Below are 20,774 nucleotides of genomic sequence, written 5' to 3' on the forward strand. Positions count from 1 at the left end.
GATGCAAGTAAAGATCAATCTTCCCATAAGTAGGCCATCTTGCCAAGAAAACTGACACAATTCCCCTCAAATTAACCATGTGAAATTTTAACGTAAAAATACTGCATGTTTTGTGTCTTTTTGTAATCAATACAGGCTTTCCAGGTATGATATCCAAACACAACACTTGTCTATGTTTCATAGCTCTTGATATATTGCCTACCAATATCCCAACACATTCTGAAACCAGTGCTTAGTTTGTAAATCATCTTGTTCCAGCAGTAAGAGAGAGACAAAAAAAAAAAAAAAATTCTAATTTTTTTTAAAGCGCCTTTTGCTAACTGAATGGGCCAATAATAAAAAAAAACACAAACAACCAAATAACCTGAATGTTTAACAAAAGGATGATGAATTGACGTTAAAGAAGCACGGACAATTGCTCGTGGAGCGCATCCGTCCCTCACGCTGAGTGACAGCTGTCAAAATCTGCCATGTTTCAGCACCAAGGACAGCGTAAAATCACTGCTAATTTACCCACAAAGGTGACTCTACTTTCAGAATACAAAAACACACAAATACAAAATATTTACAAACTTTTAGCTCCTCTACTGAATCAGCAGCCCTGCAGAGAATGAAAATGTGCGTACCTTTTATTTGTACATATTTCACAGCCGAGGCTTGCCTTAATAATTATAACAATTTTATGTCGCGCTTTTTTGGACACTCAAAGTCGCTTTACAGAATGAAGGGATTATTCTTTCATGCCACACTTAGTGGTGGTAAGCTACTATTGTAGCCACAGCTGCCCTGGGGCAGACTGACAGAAGTGAGGCTGTCTACACTACATTCATACTAGGCAATGTGGGTGAAGTGTCTTGCCCAATGACACAATGACAGGCTACAGGTGCTGCTACTCGCTACGCTAACTGCTGCTGTGCTTAGCTTCACTTATTGGCATTAAAAACTGCCTTTTTCTACCGTTTTCCAAGCTGACAGAGAAACTATTCTTGCACAAAATCACACCTCAGACATAGCGTGGGCGTGGCTTGACTTTCCCCTCTCTTCCTCACTCGCACTGAGTTTTTTCATTTAATTTTGTGTGTACAATGAAATTTCCAGTGATTTTAACTCAATGAAAGACCTAAAAGCAAATGATGTGCTGGAATTATTATTATTCTTTTTTTAATGAGGTGCTGGATCCAATCAAATAAGTGCCAGTCAAAAAGTGGGAGGTGCCGAATCTTGCTTGGGCAGGATTTGGCCTAAATTAAACTCTGTCTGAGACCTAATGTTTGTCAAAGTTCTTCGTCATCCAGGTCATGTTGATTCTGGTTTCTTAGTTGAGGCAATCGAAGTCGAAGTTTTGCTTTCAGGTGTTTCCTTTTTTGGCTTCTTCAGTTTTATAACTGACTAGTCGGTAGGCTGGGATTTATACAGTGGAGCTGATTAGCTTTGATTCATCTATTGTGTGACTAAATACTAAAGGGTTGCTGGTGTTTGTTCCATCAGGGTGACCATACGTCCGGATTTACCCGGACATGTCATTTTTTCACGTCGTGTCCGGGTTTCCTGGGAAACTTGAATGCATCTCTGGGGCCGTTCATTTCAATGATCGTAACTCTGCTAATATTTGCTCGATCGGAGAAATTCCACCAGTTTCTGAAAGCTAAGAAGTTGCTCTTTACAGCGACACAAGGAAAAGAGAAAGTCCAAGATAAAGAGACATTAAAAGAGAGAAAATAGAGGTGGATTGATTTTAATTGATTGACTTCTCTGTAAGCCTTATAGGCAATATTTCTCATATTGTTTTAATGAGAGATTTTAAGAAGGTATATATGAGATTTTTGAAAGACAGATTGTTAAAATGCATAACAAAGGTGATTGATTTGAGTCACCACTGATTGCAGATCTTATTTTTTTTAAGTCCTTGTTATAAAAAGAGAAAGAAATGTTTAAAACTTATGGACATAGACAACTTGTTGATCTGCTATATTGTATTTTGCCATAGCAAGGTAGATTCAAGAACTTGTAGAGTAATTTGAGTATGAAGAGGGTCCTTTTTTGTGGAAATCCAAATATGGTAACCCTAGTTACATTGCTGTCCCAAACTGTCTGACCCCTGTTATTCCTACTGTTACAGTAGTGATAGGTGTGTGTTGTGCGTGTGCCACCTTTTGATGGTGAGATATCATTGAAAGGAAATTAAATCTGTGAAGATCTTCTAACGTAACATAAATTAGAGTTTATTGAACTACTTGTCTTGAAAAATCAGCCATCAAGTCTTTTCATTTTCCATAGAAACCCCCAAAGTAACAAATTAATAAGAAATATTCCTTATATAACACCCTCACAAAGAAAGAAAAAAAAAAAAAAAAACACAACGGCATGGAAGAAACTGTCAGTGACAATAAACCAGCAGCCATTCGGTGTCCAAACCCTCAGCTAAATAGTGAGGGAGGCTTGATTGGGAATGCAGCACACCTGAGTGTCAAACAGGAGGGAGCTAATCACTCAACAGCACAAAAACACACCAAGAGACTAATAGTGGAGACTAGAGTATTCTTTATTCATCCCGCAGTGGGGAAATTTACTGACTCCTAGTGCAGACACAAGCAAAAAAGTGTATATATATATATATATATATATGAGAGAGAGAGAACATCTCAAGTTTAACTTCACAAATAAGGAATCCATTTATTATTACTATTTCTCATTTCTGTAACATAAGTTTTGAAAACTGTATTATGGACCCGTCACATTAATACAAAATGCTTGAAATATTCAGTATCCCCTGTAACTTAAAGACAAAGAGAGTAAAGTTGCTCAAAATAAGCAGTGTTATTTATTATTAAATTAAGTTAAACAACAGGTCGGAGAGAATCAAAGAATCCGTATCGATTAAAAGCATTTAAAAGTCCAACAACATAGATTATGGCATTAAAAGTCTCTAACAGGGTTACTCCGCTGTCCGCATTCGCCGGATGTGCTTCAGCAGCCGTTGGATGCCGATTTTGTCGCGGGGACATTATCACAACACTGCTCGAATCCACCGCTTTATATCGCGCAGGGTTTGCTCGCTCTCTATTCCAGCCCGCTGGTTTTCTCAGTGCTTCACTACAAACAACAGACGAGTGAGTCTACGGAGCAACCGCGGTGTCATCCATGTTGTAAACAAAGCACTCAGCTGCTACGGGAAGCAGGAAGGTGAAATATCATTGGCTGCTGGTCTTTTAAAACTTTTATTACTTGCTTTTATTTTGTGAACCTTTGAATTTTATATTGCTGGTTTTATTATTTCCTAGTCACTATGTTTTATGGCACTTAAAACATTTGTATATTGTGTAAGTTATATTAAAAATTGGGTAAACCTTTGACCACCTGCCCTCCGTAAACTCCACGTATGACAAGAGTTACCAAGACACAAACTAGTAACATAAAGGACACAAATATAAATAAGCAACAACTGACTGAAAAATTTACAATAGAGGGCCCACACAGGGCTTTAAAACAATTAGAGATCCTTCGGAATTTAACCGCTTTCTCTATAAACTGCACTTTTAGATTCTTTTGTTTTTAATTTCGGGATTAAAAAAATTTCCCTTCCAAAAAATGTCATTGTGTTTTGTTGGTCATCATACATTTCCAAATTGTGATTGCACAGTGTAATGAACTTTTGATTTATTTGTATAGCACATTTTACAGTCATGGCTATTCAATGAGCTTTACACGATTAAAAAGTGCAGCAGAAAACATTGAACAGCAACAACAAAAACATTAAAAAAAATTTTAAAAAAAACAACGATAACATTTCAAACAATCAATCAGCATTACATTTATAATAATATCTACCAACACTGTATTTTTGAATTGCAGTTAAAATATATTCTTGAGGTCACATGGCAGAACATGTACAGTATGATTAACATCTGAACTTATTGAAAAACACATAAAAGAAACAACACACACGTTGCTATATCGGTATGTCATAATGTTTTTTGATCACTGGTGCTGTTTCTTAAGTTCACAAAACAACAAAACATGCCACGTTCAGATGCGCTACAACAATGTATAATGAGTTTCATTGTTATTTTGATATTTTTGTGATTTACTTCATTGGTAATTTACGTTCATTTTCATTAAACAACATTTTTTTTAGTTTAGCTACCACATAGCGGTATGAAATTGTGCTAAAGGCCTGTCAATATGTGACACATTTAATTTAATGTCTATTAAAAGACAAAAAAGTAAATTCGGTATTTTTTAGGTTGTAACCTTTAAGTTGATAATTTGTGTAAAAACCCAGTCTTCCACCATACTCTTCCCACTGGATATCGAAAGGTTTAATTCCACTCAAGACAAATGGCCATTACATGGTGTTTAGTTTTAAACCTGGAAAATAAGCTCATAAGTCTGGTTCAAATGTAAAGTCAGTGTGTTTATCCAGCCAGTGCTGTCAGACACTCTCCTGGGCTCCATATCCAAGCCTCCCCCATCTCTCATTGGCCCCTGAGAGGTCATTATAGTCATTGTAGAGATGTGGGGGTGGCATTCTCTGGGGGTGTCCTGGAGGCTGTAATTGGTCGCGTCTTGTGAATCTTTCAAGGCTCTTCAGCAGCAATGGCAGCATTCATCACTGCATGGTACTTATAGACAATATGGTCTTTAAGTGAGGGGGGGGTGGGGGGGGGGGGGGGGGGGGGGGGGGTTCTACTTCATAACAACAGTATCTTTTCATTTATATTTGAAAAAAGTTTGATAGCGTCTTTGTTTATTTAACACCATCGGTTCAAGATTGGACATCATAGATATGTCATGGATAGAGAAACGAGAAAAACAAAATGCAGCAGCACACTCCAATACCATCCAATCAGCAGCAAAAAGGGGCGTTTCGGTTTGTAATCGGGTACACCCCCTGCAAAGGCAGAAACACCCCCTTCTTCGTATTTGCTTCCGGTCTTGAACGGTATTTCAAAATAAGATATATATATATATATATATATATATATATATAAAAGTTCTAATCATACATTTAAGCTTCCTATAAACATATGAACACAATAATAATTATATTAATAAAATGTGTTATTTGTCTTTTTGTTTAAAGTTGCTTATGTTTTTACTGTCTTTTATTTCATCTATTAAACTATTCTATCATTTAATGCCTGTGGTTGATACACGCGTACTTCCCAATGTTGTTCTAACCCTAAGCCTTTAAACCTGCTCTTTTACATAAACATTATTTATAGCTTTTTTTTTCTTTTTTTTTTGATGGCATGGTAAAGCACATAAGCTCTCATTTAAGAGGTATAAAACTCACCGTTTATCTAGCCTAGCATGACTCTGCATGTTCTTCTATATCATGCTACCATGGCAACAGCTATTTATAGTCGTTATTCTTGAAATCATTTTATAAATAATCTGCCTGAACATGTCAGCTTTTAGACAGGGTAAAAACCTTTCATAAACCTTCCCTTTTTAAGTTGTTCATTTTTTTTTTTTTTTAAAAATTCAATAATTCTGAATTAAAGTGTTGTGCTTTGTGTTCAAATGGAAATAATAAATCTGAATTGAGGTTTACATGGAAAACAAGTTTATTCGGCTTTATTGGAATCCGCTTTAGGTCTGGGGTTTGGGAAGGCTCTGATTGGACAGGGGGCGACCGTGACGTATCGCGTCTATCGGGAAAAAAAAAATGCACAACCAACCTTTTATTTTCGGCAACAACACAGAAAAATAAAAGTCCAGTAAATATAATAATAACCATGAATAAATATTTGCTCCCTGGTAAAGATAATAGCTCTAACAACCGGTACAATGATAAACTGGGACACATTTACTCCGTCTCCGGGTCTTGTCCGGCGACCGTGGCTCAGGTGGTAGTGGGTCGTCTTCTGATCGAGAGGTTGGGTGTTCGATCCCAGTACCTGACTATGTGTCGAAGTGTCCTTGGGCAAGACACTGAACCCTAACTTGCTCCCAGTGGTGGACTAGCGCCTTGCATGGCAGTCCTGTCCCACTGGTGTGTGAATGTGAGAGTGATTGGGTGAATGAGCTGATATGTAAAGCGCTTTGAGACTGCTTCAGTGTGGTGATAAAGCGCTATATAAAATCAAGTCCATTTACCATTTGTCCGATCAACCCTGTTCCATTCCCCAATGTCCGTGTGACTGTCCGCACGTGTATGCTTCCGTCCACTCTTTTCATTATATTCATGCCTTCCAAGGCTCTCATTAAATAAACAATATCTGCTTTAGTCCAGGTGGCCAATATATCATCCCCAGCGCGTCATTGCGGCAAGTCGAGCATGCACACAACGACTGAAATTAAGTGGAATTAAGTGTTTACAATATAGAGGAATTATTTCATTCTGAAATAAAGCGGAATTAAAGCTCCCATGTAAACATGGCCATGATATCATTATGCAATGTGAAATATAATCCCCAGTGCTGAATGGAAGTGACTAAACTTTACCTAGAAGAAGAAAAAGGTCCTTACAATGACTACCCAGTTCTCCGAGTGGGTGTGAGAGTTGTGTGCTGCATATTTATCTTCCTTCTGCAGTCTTTTGCTCAACTGAAAGAAAAACAAAACTTGCATGACTAATTCTTACAGTACATCTGGTGCAGCCCGCCCTCGTCTCCCTCCTCTCGCTACGTACCGAGCCTTCAAATCCACGACGAGACAAACAACACGGAGCAGTAGACTCGTGCAGAACTGCACTGTTTGCTCTTTTGAGATGAACTCCACACCAATCATTTCATATTTACTAAATGGTTATCGCTGCCTTGATTTCAGAACATCATTCAGCCGGACATTGAATTAAATCACTGTATTGATTTTGGCTGGGAAGTATGAAGTGTCAAGTACTCATTAATTCCAGGGAGGAGTCAGCAAACATCATTGATTTATTCTATTACAGAAAGTCCACATGTAATTGGCCTTGTGGCTCATTTCTTCCTATTAGAGATTCTGTTTCTGAGCAGTAGAAAAGAGGGGAGTATGTTTATTTAAAAGTTCTTTTTGAGGTTTATTTTATTACTGCAGTGGGATCTCGTGCTGTGCAAAAAGCTTTTGCTTCTTCTTAATTTCTTTGCCAGCTTAAAGACAAAGTAGAGGCTCCGATAAAAGGCCCAAAACGTTGTGTTTATGCATATTGTGCTTACATCAAAGAATTTCTTTGGTGTGGGTTTTTTTTTTTTTTTTTTATTTTTAATAATAATTATTTTACTTGCCATTTTCTTTTAAATTCCACCAACTGCGAAATAATTGGGTTTAAAGCAGATAGATAGTTGCTTTTATGTGCTTACATAAAGACTCTTCAATTGTACTTGCAAACAGTCATTTCCCTTAAACTTGGCTTTATCCGCTTCTCTGCACACAATGGACACACACACACGGGATGAAAACGTCAGACGTCACTTCCCAATACTCCAGCCTCGATTCACCGCAAGCTGTCGGGTTGTAAGCTACAGTACTTTGAATCGTGTAATCACCACAACATGTTCATGCCGCCTCAGTAATGACGAGCTTTTTTTTTTTTTTTTGGTCAGGGGTTGTCTCAGAGGGAAAACGCATCCCAGCTGTAATACTTGCATGGCTTTAAAATGTCAATCCCCTGTCTTGTGGTGACAAATAGTTGCTGTCTGTTATCTACGCTGAGCGAGCGTCTCACCTACATGCTCAAGGCAACAACCCCCATGTTCACAAAGGTCGCTCGTAGCCATAAAAAGATTAACCGACTTATCTCAAAGCGGCAGCGACGAACAGAACGCTTCATATTGAGCAAATTAGTGAACACTGATAGTATTCTGTGCTTTGTGTGTGTGTGTGTGATATCTATGCAATATGTCAATTAAGAGTTCCAGTCTATCCTCTGACCCCTTCACTTTTTTTCTCTATCAGTTGTGTGACGTAAAGGTTGTGTTTTTTTTTTTTTTTTCTTTTTTTGCATGGTAATTAACATTTTGATATGACATTCCTATAAACCAATGTTTTTCAAATAGGGGTATGCGTACCCCTAGGGGTACTTGATGGTACTACAGGGGGTACTTGAGAGAGAGAGAGAGAGAGAGAGAGCGAGTGAAAAATTAACAAATAAAGCGTCAGTCTTGGTCCCACACCAGGCGTGATATGTCCACAAATGAATGAAAAAAAAAAAAAAAAAAAAAAACTATATAAAAAAATCTATTTAGGAGTCCTAAAAAGTGTTTTTCAACCTTGGGGTCGGGACCCCATGTGAGGTCACCTGGTGTTTAAATTGGGTCAGCTAAAATTTCTGAAAAATGTAAATATATTTTTGAAATTTTCAAAATTCTTTAAAAGAATGAAAAAGTAAAACACAATCTTAAAAAAAACTATATTGCTATACTTTCATATAATTCGAGTTCAACTAAAATGCATTAAAACAAAAAAAAAAAAATCATATCTGAACTCACAAACTAATTCTAGAGAAAAAATGTCTTTGGGGTTGCCAAAAATTCTTGATATCAAAATGAGGTCACGATCCAAAAAAAAAGTTACAAACCACTGCACTAAAAAATGTTTGCCATTTTTGCATTGACTTCAATTGTTAAAAGGAGAGCAAAATTCAAAAAGTTGCTCTTGGAGTAATACAACTACAATTACCCCAAAGTTTTTGCATGTTTTTTAATGAGCAGTGAACATGTATTTAGTTAGACTTTGGCTCTAATACACATCATTTCAAACATGTTGATGCACTGTAGGCTCAGTTTTTGATTAATCATACAATCGTGTGGGTTGTTTGTGTAGGACAGTCTGAAGATTCTCTGTAGCAAGTTTGGTGTCAATTGAGCAAAAATAGTGGGAAGAGACAAAAAAAAACAGGGTAATAGACTTAATTTGTAATAGGTTTAAATAATATGCAAAAGCATTTTCAGTTATTGTGGCTAAATTTTGGTTAATGTTGCAAATTTAATGCACATATGGTTGATTTTTTGAAAATTTTCTTAATGTTGACATTCAGAGACTTCCTGTAGTACAACATTTAGGACGATTGGCCTGTTTTTGTAGCTGAGGTAATCTGGCGTGGGACTGGGTCTTTGTGCTAAATTCGTGGATTGTTGTCGCTTGGGAAGTGGGATTTTCTTGGAACGAAAAGAACAATAAATGATACAAATATGCAGGATAACAACAGCAGTTGTCCTACTTGGTCATTGTGTGTGTTAAGTGTTGCAATACTATGATGCAAACACAACCTGTGCCATGAACCCAAAATGATCCCACTTTGCTACATCTTTACACAACAGAAGACTTGAGACAGAATGACCCTAATGCAGATCATAATCCATAATGTGCGGTACTCTTTTGTCTTATGTATACTAGCTTTATCTATACCGACTTGTTGGATAATGAAATATTGAGAAAAATGTTTGTGTTTTCTTAATTTTCTTAAGCACAAGGAAGAGATTGGCAAGGGGTCCGACTTCTTAGAACTTTTAAAATTGCCAACCGTAAATCTGCACAATGTCTAGAACAACTGGCTTTTGTAAGCTGGAATGCTTAATCAAATGTATTTCTGGCAAATAAAGTGTTTCATATCTTTAATTTGTGCTGTTTTCCCTCTACAGGAGAGCTGTACATTGGTGGCGTGGCAAAGAACATGTACAACAATCTGCCCAAACTAATTGCATCCCGGGATGGGTACCAGGGGTGTCTGGCCTCTGTGGACCTGAACGGGAGACTCCCTGACCTGATCGCGGATGCCCTCCACAGGGTGGGCCAGGTGGAAAGAGGCTGCGATGGTGAGTAGGAACAGGAAGAGACGGTCATGACGACAGCATGGAAGCCATTTATTACTTGTCATTCTCTTGAAGAGGGGAAGAATAGGCTCCCTTCCAGAACAAATGTATTTAATATAAAGTAAAGTTATTCCTTTTTTTGTTTGTTTTTCAAAGTCGCTGTCTGACATCCTGAACTAACGTCATTGTAGAGCGTAAAACCTCCGCCAAGCACCGAATATCCTCTGAGCCAGATATCGGCAGTTATCTAGATCAGTGATCTTCACCATAGTACCATGAACATTCACACTTTAAAAGACTTGGAAGAAATTCCCATCCTCGTTAATAACAATACAGTAGGTCCAAATGTATGGACTCAACCATTTTTTTAAGAGACATTATGTTCAAATACACAATCCGGATCCAATCAAGATGAAACTTGGCGGTGTGATTGACGAACCAAGAAATACATTTACGTCTAAATTTAGCCAATGATGAGCGATAGTGACACATTTTTTTTGATTTTTCAAACTGATCCAGAATCAGTAGATTGATCCGGATCCCCCTCCAAAATTCAATGTAATCATCCCGGGCATAAAATCTATCTTAGGTTAGAATGTTGTCAAAATCCATGAGTACGTTTTCCATATTCCTGTTAACAGACAAATAAATAAATAAACACAGGTGAAAGTATGACCTCCGTGGCAGAGGTAATAACCTGTACAACACGATAACTTCACAAAGGTCTTCAACAGCCATCGAGCACTTTTCTTTTCTTTTACTTTTTTGCACTCGCTTTGAATCAAGGCTGAATATCGATGGTAACGTCCAGACTCCACAGCAACTTTTCTTTGATTGCCACAGGAATAAAATCTGTGTCATAAGGGTACCATGAATTACCTTTATGGATTGGAAGATATTGGCTTCCAGACAAGACCAGATCCTACTTAAGATACCTCTGTGAGTGCAACATCAGTAACTGTCCGCTTCTGGCCTTCCTTACATCCGCATTTGGCTTGTAAAGCCTCGCTGAATTATTTTCCTCCAGCCATGTTATTGTTACTGTGGCAAACCACTGCACCTCCCAAATCTATTGTTTCTTTCTCGTCCCTCATTATGCATTTGACACATTTTCACCCGCGTTTAGCCGACAGTTTTGGTGGTGTGGAAGTTAATCCAGAGTTAAACAATGGATTTTGGCAATAGCATTTTTTTTTCATTTCACACACGCTACACCTCTAACACCCCCTTTCCGCCACGTCTCAACAGCACACTGATCGTCAGAGAGCACAGGCTTGATTTCCCAGAGGGCTACACTGGCCCACTCCAAGCAGCACTGATCCAGCTTTTGCTTATTCTCTTTTTTCTATCGTATCGTCGTTATTACCTGCCTCCAGTTATATATGCCACAATGGACTCTACGCACGCAGGAACATGGCGATCACTGAATGCTACTACTGTGCTATATGCTAGCAACCTCACCGCTCGGTATAGTCAATATTTGCCTTTAATTATCACATATTTTAGTTGTTGTTGTATTGTTTTACTATTTGTGTCTCCCCTTACGTGTAATACAACATGTAAGCGAACGAAGCGCTGTCTTCATAGAGGACAGCAGTTCAAGCCGCCATTGCTGTGTGCCGCTCTGCACCTCCTGTTGTGTCCCTCGTAACTTTACATTCAAGCTGAAAATAATATTAAATTCAATTCAACTTTATTTATGTAGCACAAAAGACAACAACATAATCTCAAAGCGCTGAACAAAATATAAAGTCCATAGTAAGAAAGAAAGAACCCAACAAGATCCACATGAGCAAGCATTTAACGACCGTGGTAAGACAAAACTCCCTCTTTCTTATAGGAAGAAATCTCCAGCAGAACCAGGTTCAGAGGTGGCAGCCATCCGCTTTGACTGGTTGGGGTTAGTGGACAGAAGGGCAAGCAGAATAGCATAGAAGAATAGTCCATCCGAGTGTCCCAGAATAGTTGAGCCGCGAACCATCCATCAGGAACCTCCAGCTCCACCATCAAGATACCTGAAACAGAAATATATATATAATACGGAAGTGTATAATGCACCCCATAATCATGTTTAGCCAACTGTTAAATTTACCATTTGGTGTCTTTCAATAGGTTTATATTTTTTAAATTTCCAGGTTTTTTGTGAGCAGCAGAAGTGGGTCACCAGTTGACATTGACGAGGAATAATGCTTCGTTCGGTTAAAATAAATACACATATATATATACACATATCTTGTAGCGTGTGTTTTGATGAATACAATACATACTTGTTCTGTGAATAAACCTGTGATGGGATAGCTGAATTTATAAAGTGTTGGACACTCGTGGAACACATAATAGTAGGTCAATGAAAGTGCGCAGCATAGATTTCTATGTGCAAGACAGGTTCAAGTGTGTTTGCGTCATTTTACTTGTGTAACTTTTTACCACCGACACATTCAAGTCGATGTACAACGAAATCACATCTCATAACTATCTTTGCTTCCTTACGCCAAACGCGGAAATGATGCGTGCATATAGCCCATTGCTACACCAAAACACAGTTTCAAACTACATTACGCTATCATTCTGACTCCTCGAGGCATTTGAAATGGATGCTAATGTTAGTTAATGATTGGATGTGCAAGAGACTTGAACACTCTAATTGACCAGTTTAGAAGGGTTGGACCTGTTGGATGGATATTAGTAAGCCTTGTCCTGCAGCTGTGAAAAAATTGTGAAAATTACCCGCAGATGACATCAAAATCTATTTAGATGAATGCTTTGTTTCAATGTTTATCAAACTCAGAATAACCTACTATCATTACAGAAAAGCTATAAACACAATTTCCTTATACCATTATTGTGTGTGGCTTGAAATTAGGACTACAGTCAAGGTCTAAACTAAAGGTTTTTAGGAAGTTTGTTGCCAAGAAACCTAGAGGGGCCAAAGGTGGTTGCTGGTTGTTTCTCTACTCAGCCAAAGGGCAAGCAAAGGTTACAATGATGAGCAATTGTTCCTGTAGCCCCAGAGCGACTCAGCACTTTACAACAACAAAGAAGCACAAAAGTAGAAATAAACAAAGGGAGTTGAATAAATGGTGAATAGTGTCATCTACAATCCTGTTTATTCCTGTGTTTCCATTAGCCTTGGAAAAGCGCACAATCTAAATAGTGCCATAAAAACTGGTAATGGAAACACCTGAATTCTGAAAAAACATTCAAGCCAAATTTCAACATTATTCTCATATTCCTCATATAACCAATGATATATAAAGGGCATGGTTATATGGTTTGTAAAGCACTGAGAGATATAACCAATGACAGATATCAGTCCCTGCAAGATCTGTAATTGTAATTTTTTTGATTTTGCGACAAATTCTTGGGTAAGTTAGGGCAATTTTAAAGGATTGTTTACATCTCAATCCTTCCAACTGAATTATTTGGTAAATTAAACAACAAGTGTTTACATTTGTGATCTAGGGCATCTCCACTTTTGCCTTAAAAAAATATATATATATATTCCTTGCATTTCAGATTGTTTTTAATGTAAATATGAAATGTGCAATGTATTTTTTTATGGCTAATTTGAGAAAATTTAGCAGTATTGTAAAAAAAAAAAAAAAAGAGAGAATCAAATTATTCAATTAAAGTTTAATGGATTGGGCTGTCTAGACAAGCAGTTTTCCCACTGCTTGTAAATGTCATTGAAATTCGGGAAAATGATAAAGTTCACTTTTAATTTGAAACGCCTTACATGATAAACAATGTAACCGGTTGATTTGATCAGATCATTGATCAGATTATTGCAGTGTGACTGAGAATCGGTCGCATTCTTCTGTCCGAGACACAGTTAAAATCTCTCTGAGGAAAGTAACGTGGCCGCAGAGCGTCCTGCTTTAATACAGAGGGATGTTTGCAGTGAAACACAACTATTGGCTTCCATAATACACAGTTTTAAATATAAATTATTTAAAGCAACCTGAGCCAGGCCTCATTAAAATATGTGTGGGAACAGTTTCTGGTCCATTCTCATCTGCATTTGACAGCTTGTTTCACTCTGTAGTGGATCAAACTGTGACTTTATGTTGGACATAGTATGAAAACAGTTGAATCACTATGACTAACGTGGACAGAAGTCTGCGTCTGTCAGAGTTTTAATAAATCACGCAGCAGCAGCTGAGTGATCACAGTTGCTGCTGCACAACGCACAAGTCCGTGTGGCTTCAAATGTAACTAAGTCCATATTTCTAGTGCAATATAATGTTTCACCTTATCGGGGGGCTGCACTTATTCCAGGGTTAGAAGTGCATAAGAAGAAAAGGACTTACGCACACCGGAGAATGCGCGTAAAGCCAGATTTGAATGGGAACACCCACATTTCAGGGCTGCTCCACCCACAGTGCGTAACTGGGATGAAGGTGCACAGTGACTGACTTAAGTACAGGGGGAGAATAGCACGCAGCCAAAAACAGCGCCGCTGCGCGGCTTTTTGGACTTGTGCGCATGGTAGAATAGAGCCCTAAATGTGTGCGTCTCACTGAGCTCTCAACGCTCTCACAGATGTTCCAGCTGTAACCAAGCTGTCAGTTGAGACAGCAGTGGGAGAACAGAGATGTGTGCTCACGGGTTTTATTCTGGTATCGGGCTCGCTTCCTTTCATCTGACGTTTTGGAGTTTGCGCAACATTCGGGAGCAGATGGAGCGCGCCACGCTCCGAGAAACCCGACGCACTTAATAACAGCTCTGCAGGCACACATGCACAGGTAATATTTCCCAATCAATAGTTTCAAAGAAGACTGAGAAAGTGATTAAAAGACACAGTTATTCATTATGACTGCAACAGTAATGAGCTCCTCAAGGGAGCTTTTTTAATAGTAATTACTGGTGCAATTAGCAAAGGAGCTAACAGACAACGGACAATCTGGGACAGAATGTGGAAAAACAGCTGTCACTTTATGTATTTGTGCTTTAATTAATTTTTGTTTTAAAGATAGTTTCATTACAATTCTGTGTTTCAGTAAGTTGTGTTAACTGTGCAGAAACAAACTACGCTACAGTTGAATCACGATTCTTGAATAAAACATTATCTTGGTTGATTCCAATTTTAATGAGAGCGGCAGCCACCAACACACACATGAACACACACACACACACATATATATATTTTCATAGTGATTTCAATGCATCAGATTCGATCTGCATCCTTATCTTCAATCTCAACATACTGTTTTTTCATAAAACATAAGTTTTTTTTTCTTAAAATGAGCAATATTTATATCAGAAAACCAATTAAGTTTCTCAGTTTTTAATCAGTTGTATTAGCTTCTAATAAAAATATTGGATCAACACTTGTCAATCTCGTCTGTTGCGTAAAAAAATGAATAAATAAATAAATGACTACGGTGATGTTAATTGTAAAATTGATACTACAGCTTCACTAAAAGAGCATGAATTTAAATGTCACCGATACAAACACAGGCATGGTTTTACAGTATTCTCATTTGTAAATCTTCCATCCAGATCTGGGGTAGTCAAACAACTTAAGGCCTGTGGCCCCAAATCTGACCACCAGAGCATCTAGTTTGGCCCACAGGAGATCTTGTTCATAGTAAAAATAAAAATAAAAAAAGAAATGAAAATACAGTGAAAACAAGAATCATGATGTCATTCAACATATCAGTTTTACGTATTTTAATCCCTTAAATTTTACAAATTCAGGAAATTTTAGAGCAAAAAAAAAAATGATGTAAACCTCCTTTGCTGCGTTGAGCAGCAGGATTCTGCAACCAGGATCCTGGTTGCTTTTGTTGTCATGCACAGAGCTCTTCTTCTCTCCTTAATGGCGTCTACGAAACAGCAGAGTGGGAACTGTTGCCCCCTGTGGCCACATATTTTCGGGTCACGGTTTCATTTTATCATCTCTCAGTAAACAAAAGAAGTTTACATTACCTTTTTTTTTCACTTTTCAATTTTACTGATTTTTAGAGTAATCCAAAGCAACACAAGTCCTCATTTAGAAAGAATCCTGAATGCTTCACCTCCTATAGAACCCAATGACGTCATTTCAACATGGCGGCACATAGGGTAAAGTAGTCCCTGTTTTAAAAGTCAATGAAATTAATATGGTGCATAGATCTTCTAATAAGGACATTTCAAAGGTTTTAGGTCACATTTGTCAAAGGCCGTGGCTATTGATACGGAAACGTATAAATAAACTGCGAATCTATTCATACGCGGCACCCGTCATTGACCAGTTGAGGTCACGTTAGGTGCACCACGTGACTTAAAGTTCCGTCAGTTTTATTTTAGGCACACCGCTAACCCTTTTATTTTAACCCTAACCCAGGAAATACCCTAAAATGTTTATTTTTGTATGTGTTTTTAAAGTTGGAATTTGTCGTGTTAAATATGTTAAAATGAAAAAAATGTAGATTACAAAAGCAGGATTCAAACTCACGCCAGCGGAAGGAAGAATTCTTGAGTCAGGCGATACACTTCCGTATCAATAGACGCTTCTTTCTGTAAAAACAGTGGAGGATCCCTTCAAGCTCATATACTTCAGAATAAAAACTATTTCACAACAATATTTCCCATTACAGTACATAACTCTCATGGGCCCAGTAAGAGGGAAATTGAACACAACCCTGATGTTGTTGCTGAAAACCATTCCACTGACACTCGTTTTGTTTCATCTAATTATTTTTTTTTAAATCCGATTTGCTGTTGTTTTCAGGACCAAGTACCACCTGTACGGAGGAGTCCTGCTACCATCAGGGAGTCTGTCTCCAACAGTGGGAGGGCTTCACCTGCGACTGCACCATGACGTCCTATGGTGGCTCGTTTTGCAACGACCGTAAGCGCACTTTTTTTTTTTTACACGTTTCGAGCGAACTTGGTTTGAGTGAATGGTGTAGTGCAGTGTTTTAGCTAATGCTGTTGTGACTCGCTGGGGTCAAGCAGAAGCTCCACAGGCAACTTTGCTATAGCTTGCTGTTGCAGTCTGTCTCTCGGGTTCCGGAAGTTTTTTTTTTTTTTTTTTTTTTTTATTATATTCAGTTTGTAACAGTGGTAAAAACCCTATAAATCTGCTGAAAAATAATTCATTCATTGATATATTACTGTAAAGAATGGCCATAAGTCTAAAGAGTACTTATATATCCTACTCAAGTAGAAGTACTGTTACTTGATTCAAATTGTACTCAAGTACAAGTAAGTCATACATACTGTAAAATATTCAAATGTAAGTAATAAGTGGCTCAATTAAAGTGCTCAAAGTAAAAAAGTTAGTTGTTACTTTCACCCCCCACATTTCTTTTTGGTAATACATCTTGCCATGGTTCCCTTGCATACAGTACAGTAAACATCTCACGCACAATTGGAATTTAATTTATTTTCCACAAAAGCATCTGCACAAAATAAAAGATTTGTCAAAATGTACAGTTTTTTTTAAAATAAAACAACAATAAATTCCATTCAAAATAAATAAATGAAAAACAAAATTCTCAGGCTCCGAGCATAGTTACATGTATGAACTCTAAATAAGTGCCTTGCCAAATATGGCATGTGGGCAACAACATAATAGGTAGAGACCACAACATGAACTGAAGAAATTGGCTGAGGTCAACAGTTTATAAAAAAAAAAAAACATTAAACGGAAGTAAAAAAAAAATAATTAGCACAAAAAATAATTGACTCAGTAACGGTTGGGTGTAGAAATGTAACACATTACTTTACTTCTTTTAAGATGTACTTAAGTACAAGTACAATTACTGATTGAGAAATGTACTTCAATGTAGAATAGTGCAAGTACCCATAAAAGCAACTCAATTACAGTAACATGAGTGCTCGTAATCCATTACTTTCACCTCTGGGAATAGCTCATAGTTATTGCCTAGCCAGAGCCAATGTAAATTACCCTGTACTCTCATTCTTCCTGAAACATTGTATTAGCCACTCATTATTCACGCTAAACTTTGTTTACCCTGAGATTGGTTCCTTGACTCCCGAGACGCTGCTGCCACATGCTGTGAAGAGAAACAGCGATTTAGGGCCTGCGTGCCTGCCATGTGGTCACCCACTGAGTAGCTGGCAGGCACGGCGTGGAAAAAAGAGGCTTTGACGAAAGTGTGGAACACACTTGTCACAAACGTACTGTTTATTTGAGCGTTTCCAATGCTTCCCTTTGAGCCCGACAGTGTGTTGTTATCAAAATATGATTGCGGCTAATTCTTTTACCGAGGGGCCTCTAAGTTAAATTGATATCACAAACATTTGCATAGATATTGCTAAGGTAGCTTCATTGCAATTCATCTTTTTTTTTTTTTTTTTTTCGTAACGTTTAATAAAGATTGGAAACCTGACTTCTTGTTCGTGACGCTGTAAATAATCTTTTAAAAGAGAAGTATTTATTATCGTATGAGGAATTAGACACTAATTTAATTGTATATTTTTAGCTAACAAAAAAAATAAAAAAAATAAACGGAGCTAGCATAAGCTACAATTGTCGATTAGCTCTCTTCTGTCTGTTAGCCCTGCTGACAGGCTAATAATAGCGTTGTTTTATCAGCTTCACCTCCATCTTCACCCCGTTTCATTTACAATAATATTGACTGCCATGTGCTATCGCTGTTGTTTTGTCACCTGCCATGTTTGCTTGACTGAATGTGGCGCTGAGCTAGCTTAGATGATAGCTGCTCAGCGAAAGCGACAGCCACGCCCTGATGAGCAGAGGTAAAAAAATATTGTCTTTTGTTGTTGCCTGTGGGAGAGTTAGTGTGCTTTTTTTTTTTTTTTTTTTTTTTTTTTAGAGCTCTAGAATAGAATCGTGTGGAACCAAGATGTGTTAATGTACTATTAGAGACGTGTGACTGTTTTGCGAGTGTGTAGACCAGAGGGAGGGATTTCACTACCAGCCTGAGCAAATATAATTTACAACTTCCAGCCAAAAAGGAAGCATTCAAGTGGAACAACTATCAGTCTACTCCACACATTTCCCTTTGTTAAACAGTCAGCTCCACAATTCACGCACAAAGCATAACCTCGCACACACACACACACACACACACGGAGACAGTCTTCCTTCTTTTCCATCAAAAAACACTATTGTGTTTTTGTTATGGGTCACTTGGCTGCTGGTTCAATCTCTTTCACTTCCATTTTGAGTTTCATTTGAACTTGTGCAATAAATTTTGTAAGAGGTTGTCATACTACAGTATACACACCGCCGAGAAGAGACCACTGAGCATTTCAAGCATGTGTGCCTCATTTTATTATGTTTTTTTTGTTTTAAAAATCATTATTATTTTTAATTTCAAACAGGGTTGGGTGATTTGGCAATTTTAGATCACATTTTACCCCCTGCAAGTTCTTCTTCCTCTTTCGAGCAAAAATATACTCAATTACCTAGCGTAATTTAGACTCGATTTTGCATTTTCTTATATTTGGCTTTTAAACATTTAAGGTAGTTTAAAACAAAATAATTCCATCTGTCAACTGATTTTTTCATGCAAATATATGAGGTTGATGAAAATACTGCAAAGCTTCACACCATGGTTTTTTTTTTTTTTATTTACCTACATTTTTGATAAAGGTAAGCTACATCCATAGCCATAGAAGCCTGAGGAAGTATGGAGCTGCTGTCATATATTTCATCAACAACCTTCCTCCTGACTAATACTTAATGCATTCAAAGATTAACTGTTTTTATTAATATCTAAATAGGCTAAAGTGGACGCTTTATCTTGCATTAGGACACAATAGCAATGTTTGGGATACAGTGAAGATCAAGCTAGCTGGATAAACAATGGGAAAAAAGGTAAATAATTTGGACTATTCTTTGAAACTCATGAAAGACATGTTTTTGAACAATAAACAATAATGATTTTTCAGCAAGGCCGTACCCCCCCCACCCCGATGACGTCACACCACCCAGAGGGTGTGCCCCCCATTTTTGTAACCACCGCTATTGAGTATAATTTGTAAATTAAACATAAAAGTATATAATGTGATGACTGAGAGTAAATATATATCATTAACTTCAAATCTGAAATGTGATTGTGGTTTTATGGATGAAATCCGACTATTTAAGAAGCTCATGTAAACTTGCATTGTACATTAAGAAATGTCACTAGGGCTGCAGCTATCGATTCTTTTTGGAATTGATTAATCCAGCACTTTATCGATCGATTAATCTGATTTTCTTTTAAAAAATTTTTTTGCATCTTTAAGCAACCAAAACAAATAATGCATAACGATATTGACACGGCTGCGAAATGATCAAACATTTGGTTCCAAAACTAATCTAATTTATTGCAGTCTAACCATGCAGTGTTTATACAGTTAAGTCAATTAACTACTTACAAATAATATATCATTTCTGGGGTGAGCCTATTTGCTATGGTAACCTAGAAACCTATGTGTATGTGTTTGACAAACAATGGAATGATGTTTTTAGCAGCGGAGAAAAATAATTTATCACAGACTTAATAAAGTATTTCTATTCTATCTCAAAATATTGTGCTGCAGACATTATTAGAATTGTCACAGTGATGATCAGAGACAGTGAGCTACAATTTCTCAAATGTAGTGCCCTTTTTCTCAAATTTGATGCTTTAAAGGCCTAAAATGACGATATAAATTTTAATACATTACTTTTTTAAGGATTTGAGATTTTGAGTTAATCGAGTAACTACATGAATTGTTTCAGACCTAAATGTCACAGAGCAGAATATACAAATAGGCTTTTATGAAAGCACTATTTCACATTTAATAATTTCCTACATTTTCCTAACAAAAAGTTATTTGTTATTTGGAAGGCTTAAAACCTTTAATGGCCATATGGTTTTTGGGGTCCTATTATTTAATTAAAACATTAAAGTCATTGATATACAAAAATAAATAGATGGAAACAATCTTCTGGTAGTTATTGCAGAGAAAGATTTGTACAATAGATGGTGAAACACTAAATCAAAAGCACTTTAAAGTCTCCAAACCTGAGGATGTCCACTCTCCCTCCCACTTGTACTTTAACTTATGGACTCAATATTTTTCATCAAA

At 37.3% G+C, this 20,774-nt stretch overlaps 1 protein-coding gene across 3 annotated transcripts in view; it reads left to right on the top strand.

The window, feature by feature from the left end:
- Positions 1–20,774, top strand: part of LOC114480087 (neurexin-1-like) — a 577,574-nt gene that overhangs the window by 134,730 nt on the left and 422,070 nt on the right. For all 3 annotated transcript variants that reach the window (XM_028473908.1, XM_028473906.1, XM_028473907.1), the window contains 2 exons: positions 9,567–9,740; positions 16,453–16,572. In XM_028473908.1, the coding sequence (XP_028329709.1) occupies positions 9,567–9,740; positions 16,453–16,572 (294 nt within the window). The remainder of the gene's footprint in view (positions 1–9,566; positions 9,741–16,452; positions 16,573–20,774) is intronic.

Source organism: Gouania willdenowi, chromosome 18 (assembly GCF_900634775.1).
Source record: "Gouania willdenowi chromosome 18, fGouWil2.1, whole genome shotgun sequence".
Taxonomy (NCBI): domain Eukaryota; kingdom Metazoa; phylum Chordata; class Actinopteri; order Blenniiformes; family Gobiesocidae; genus Gouania; species Gouania willdenowi.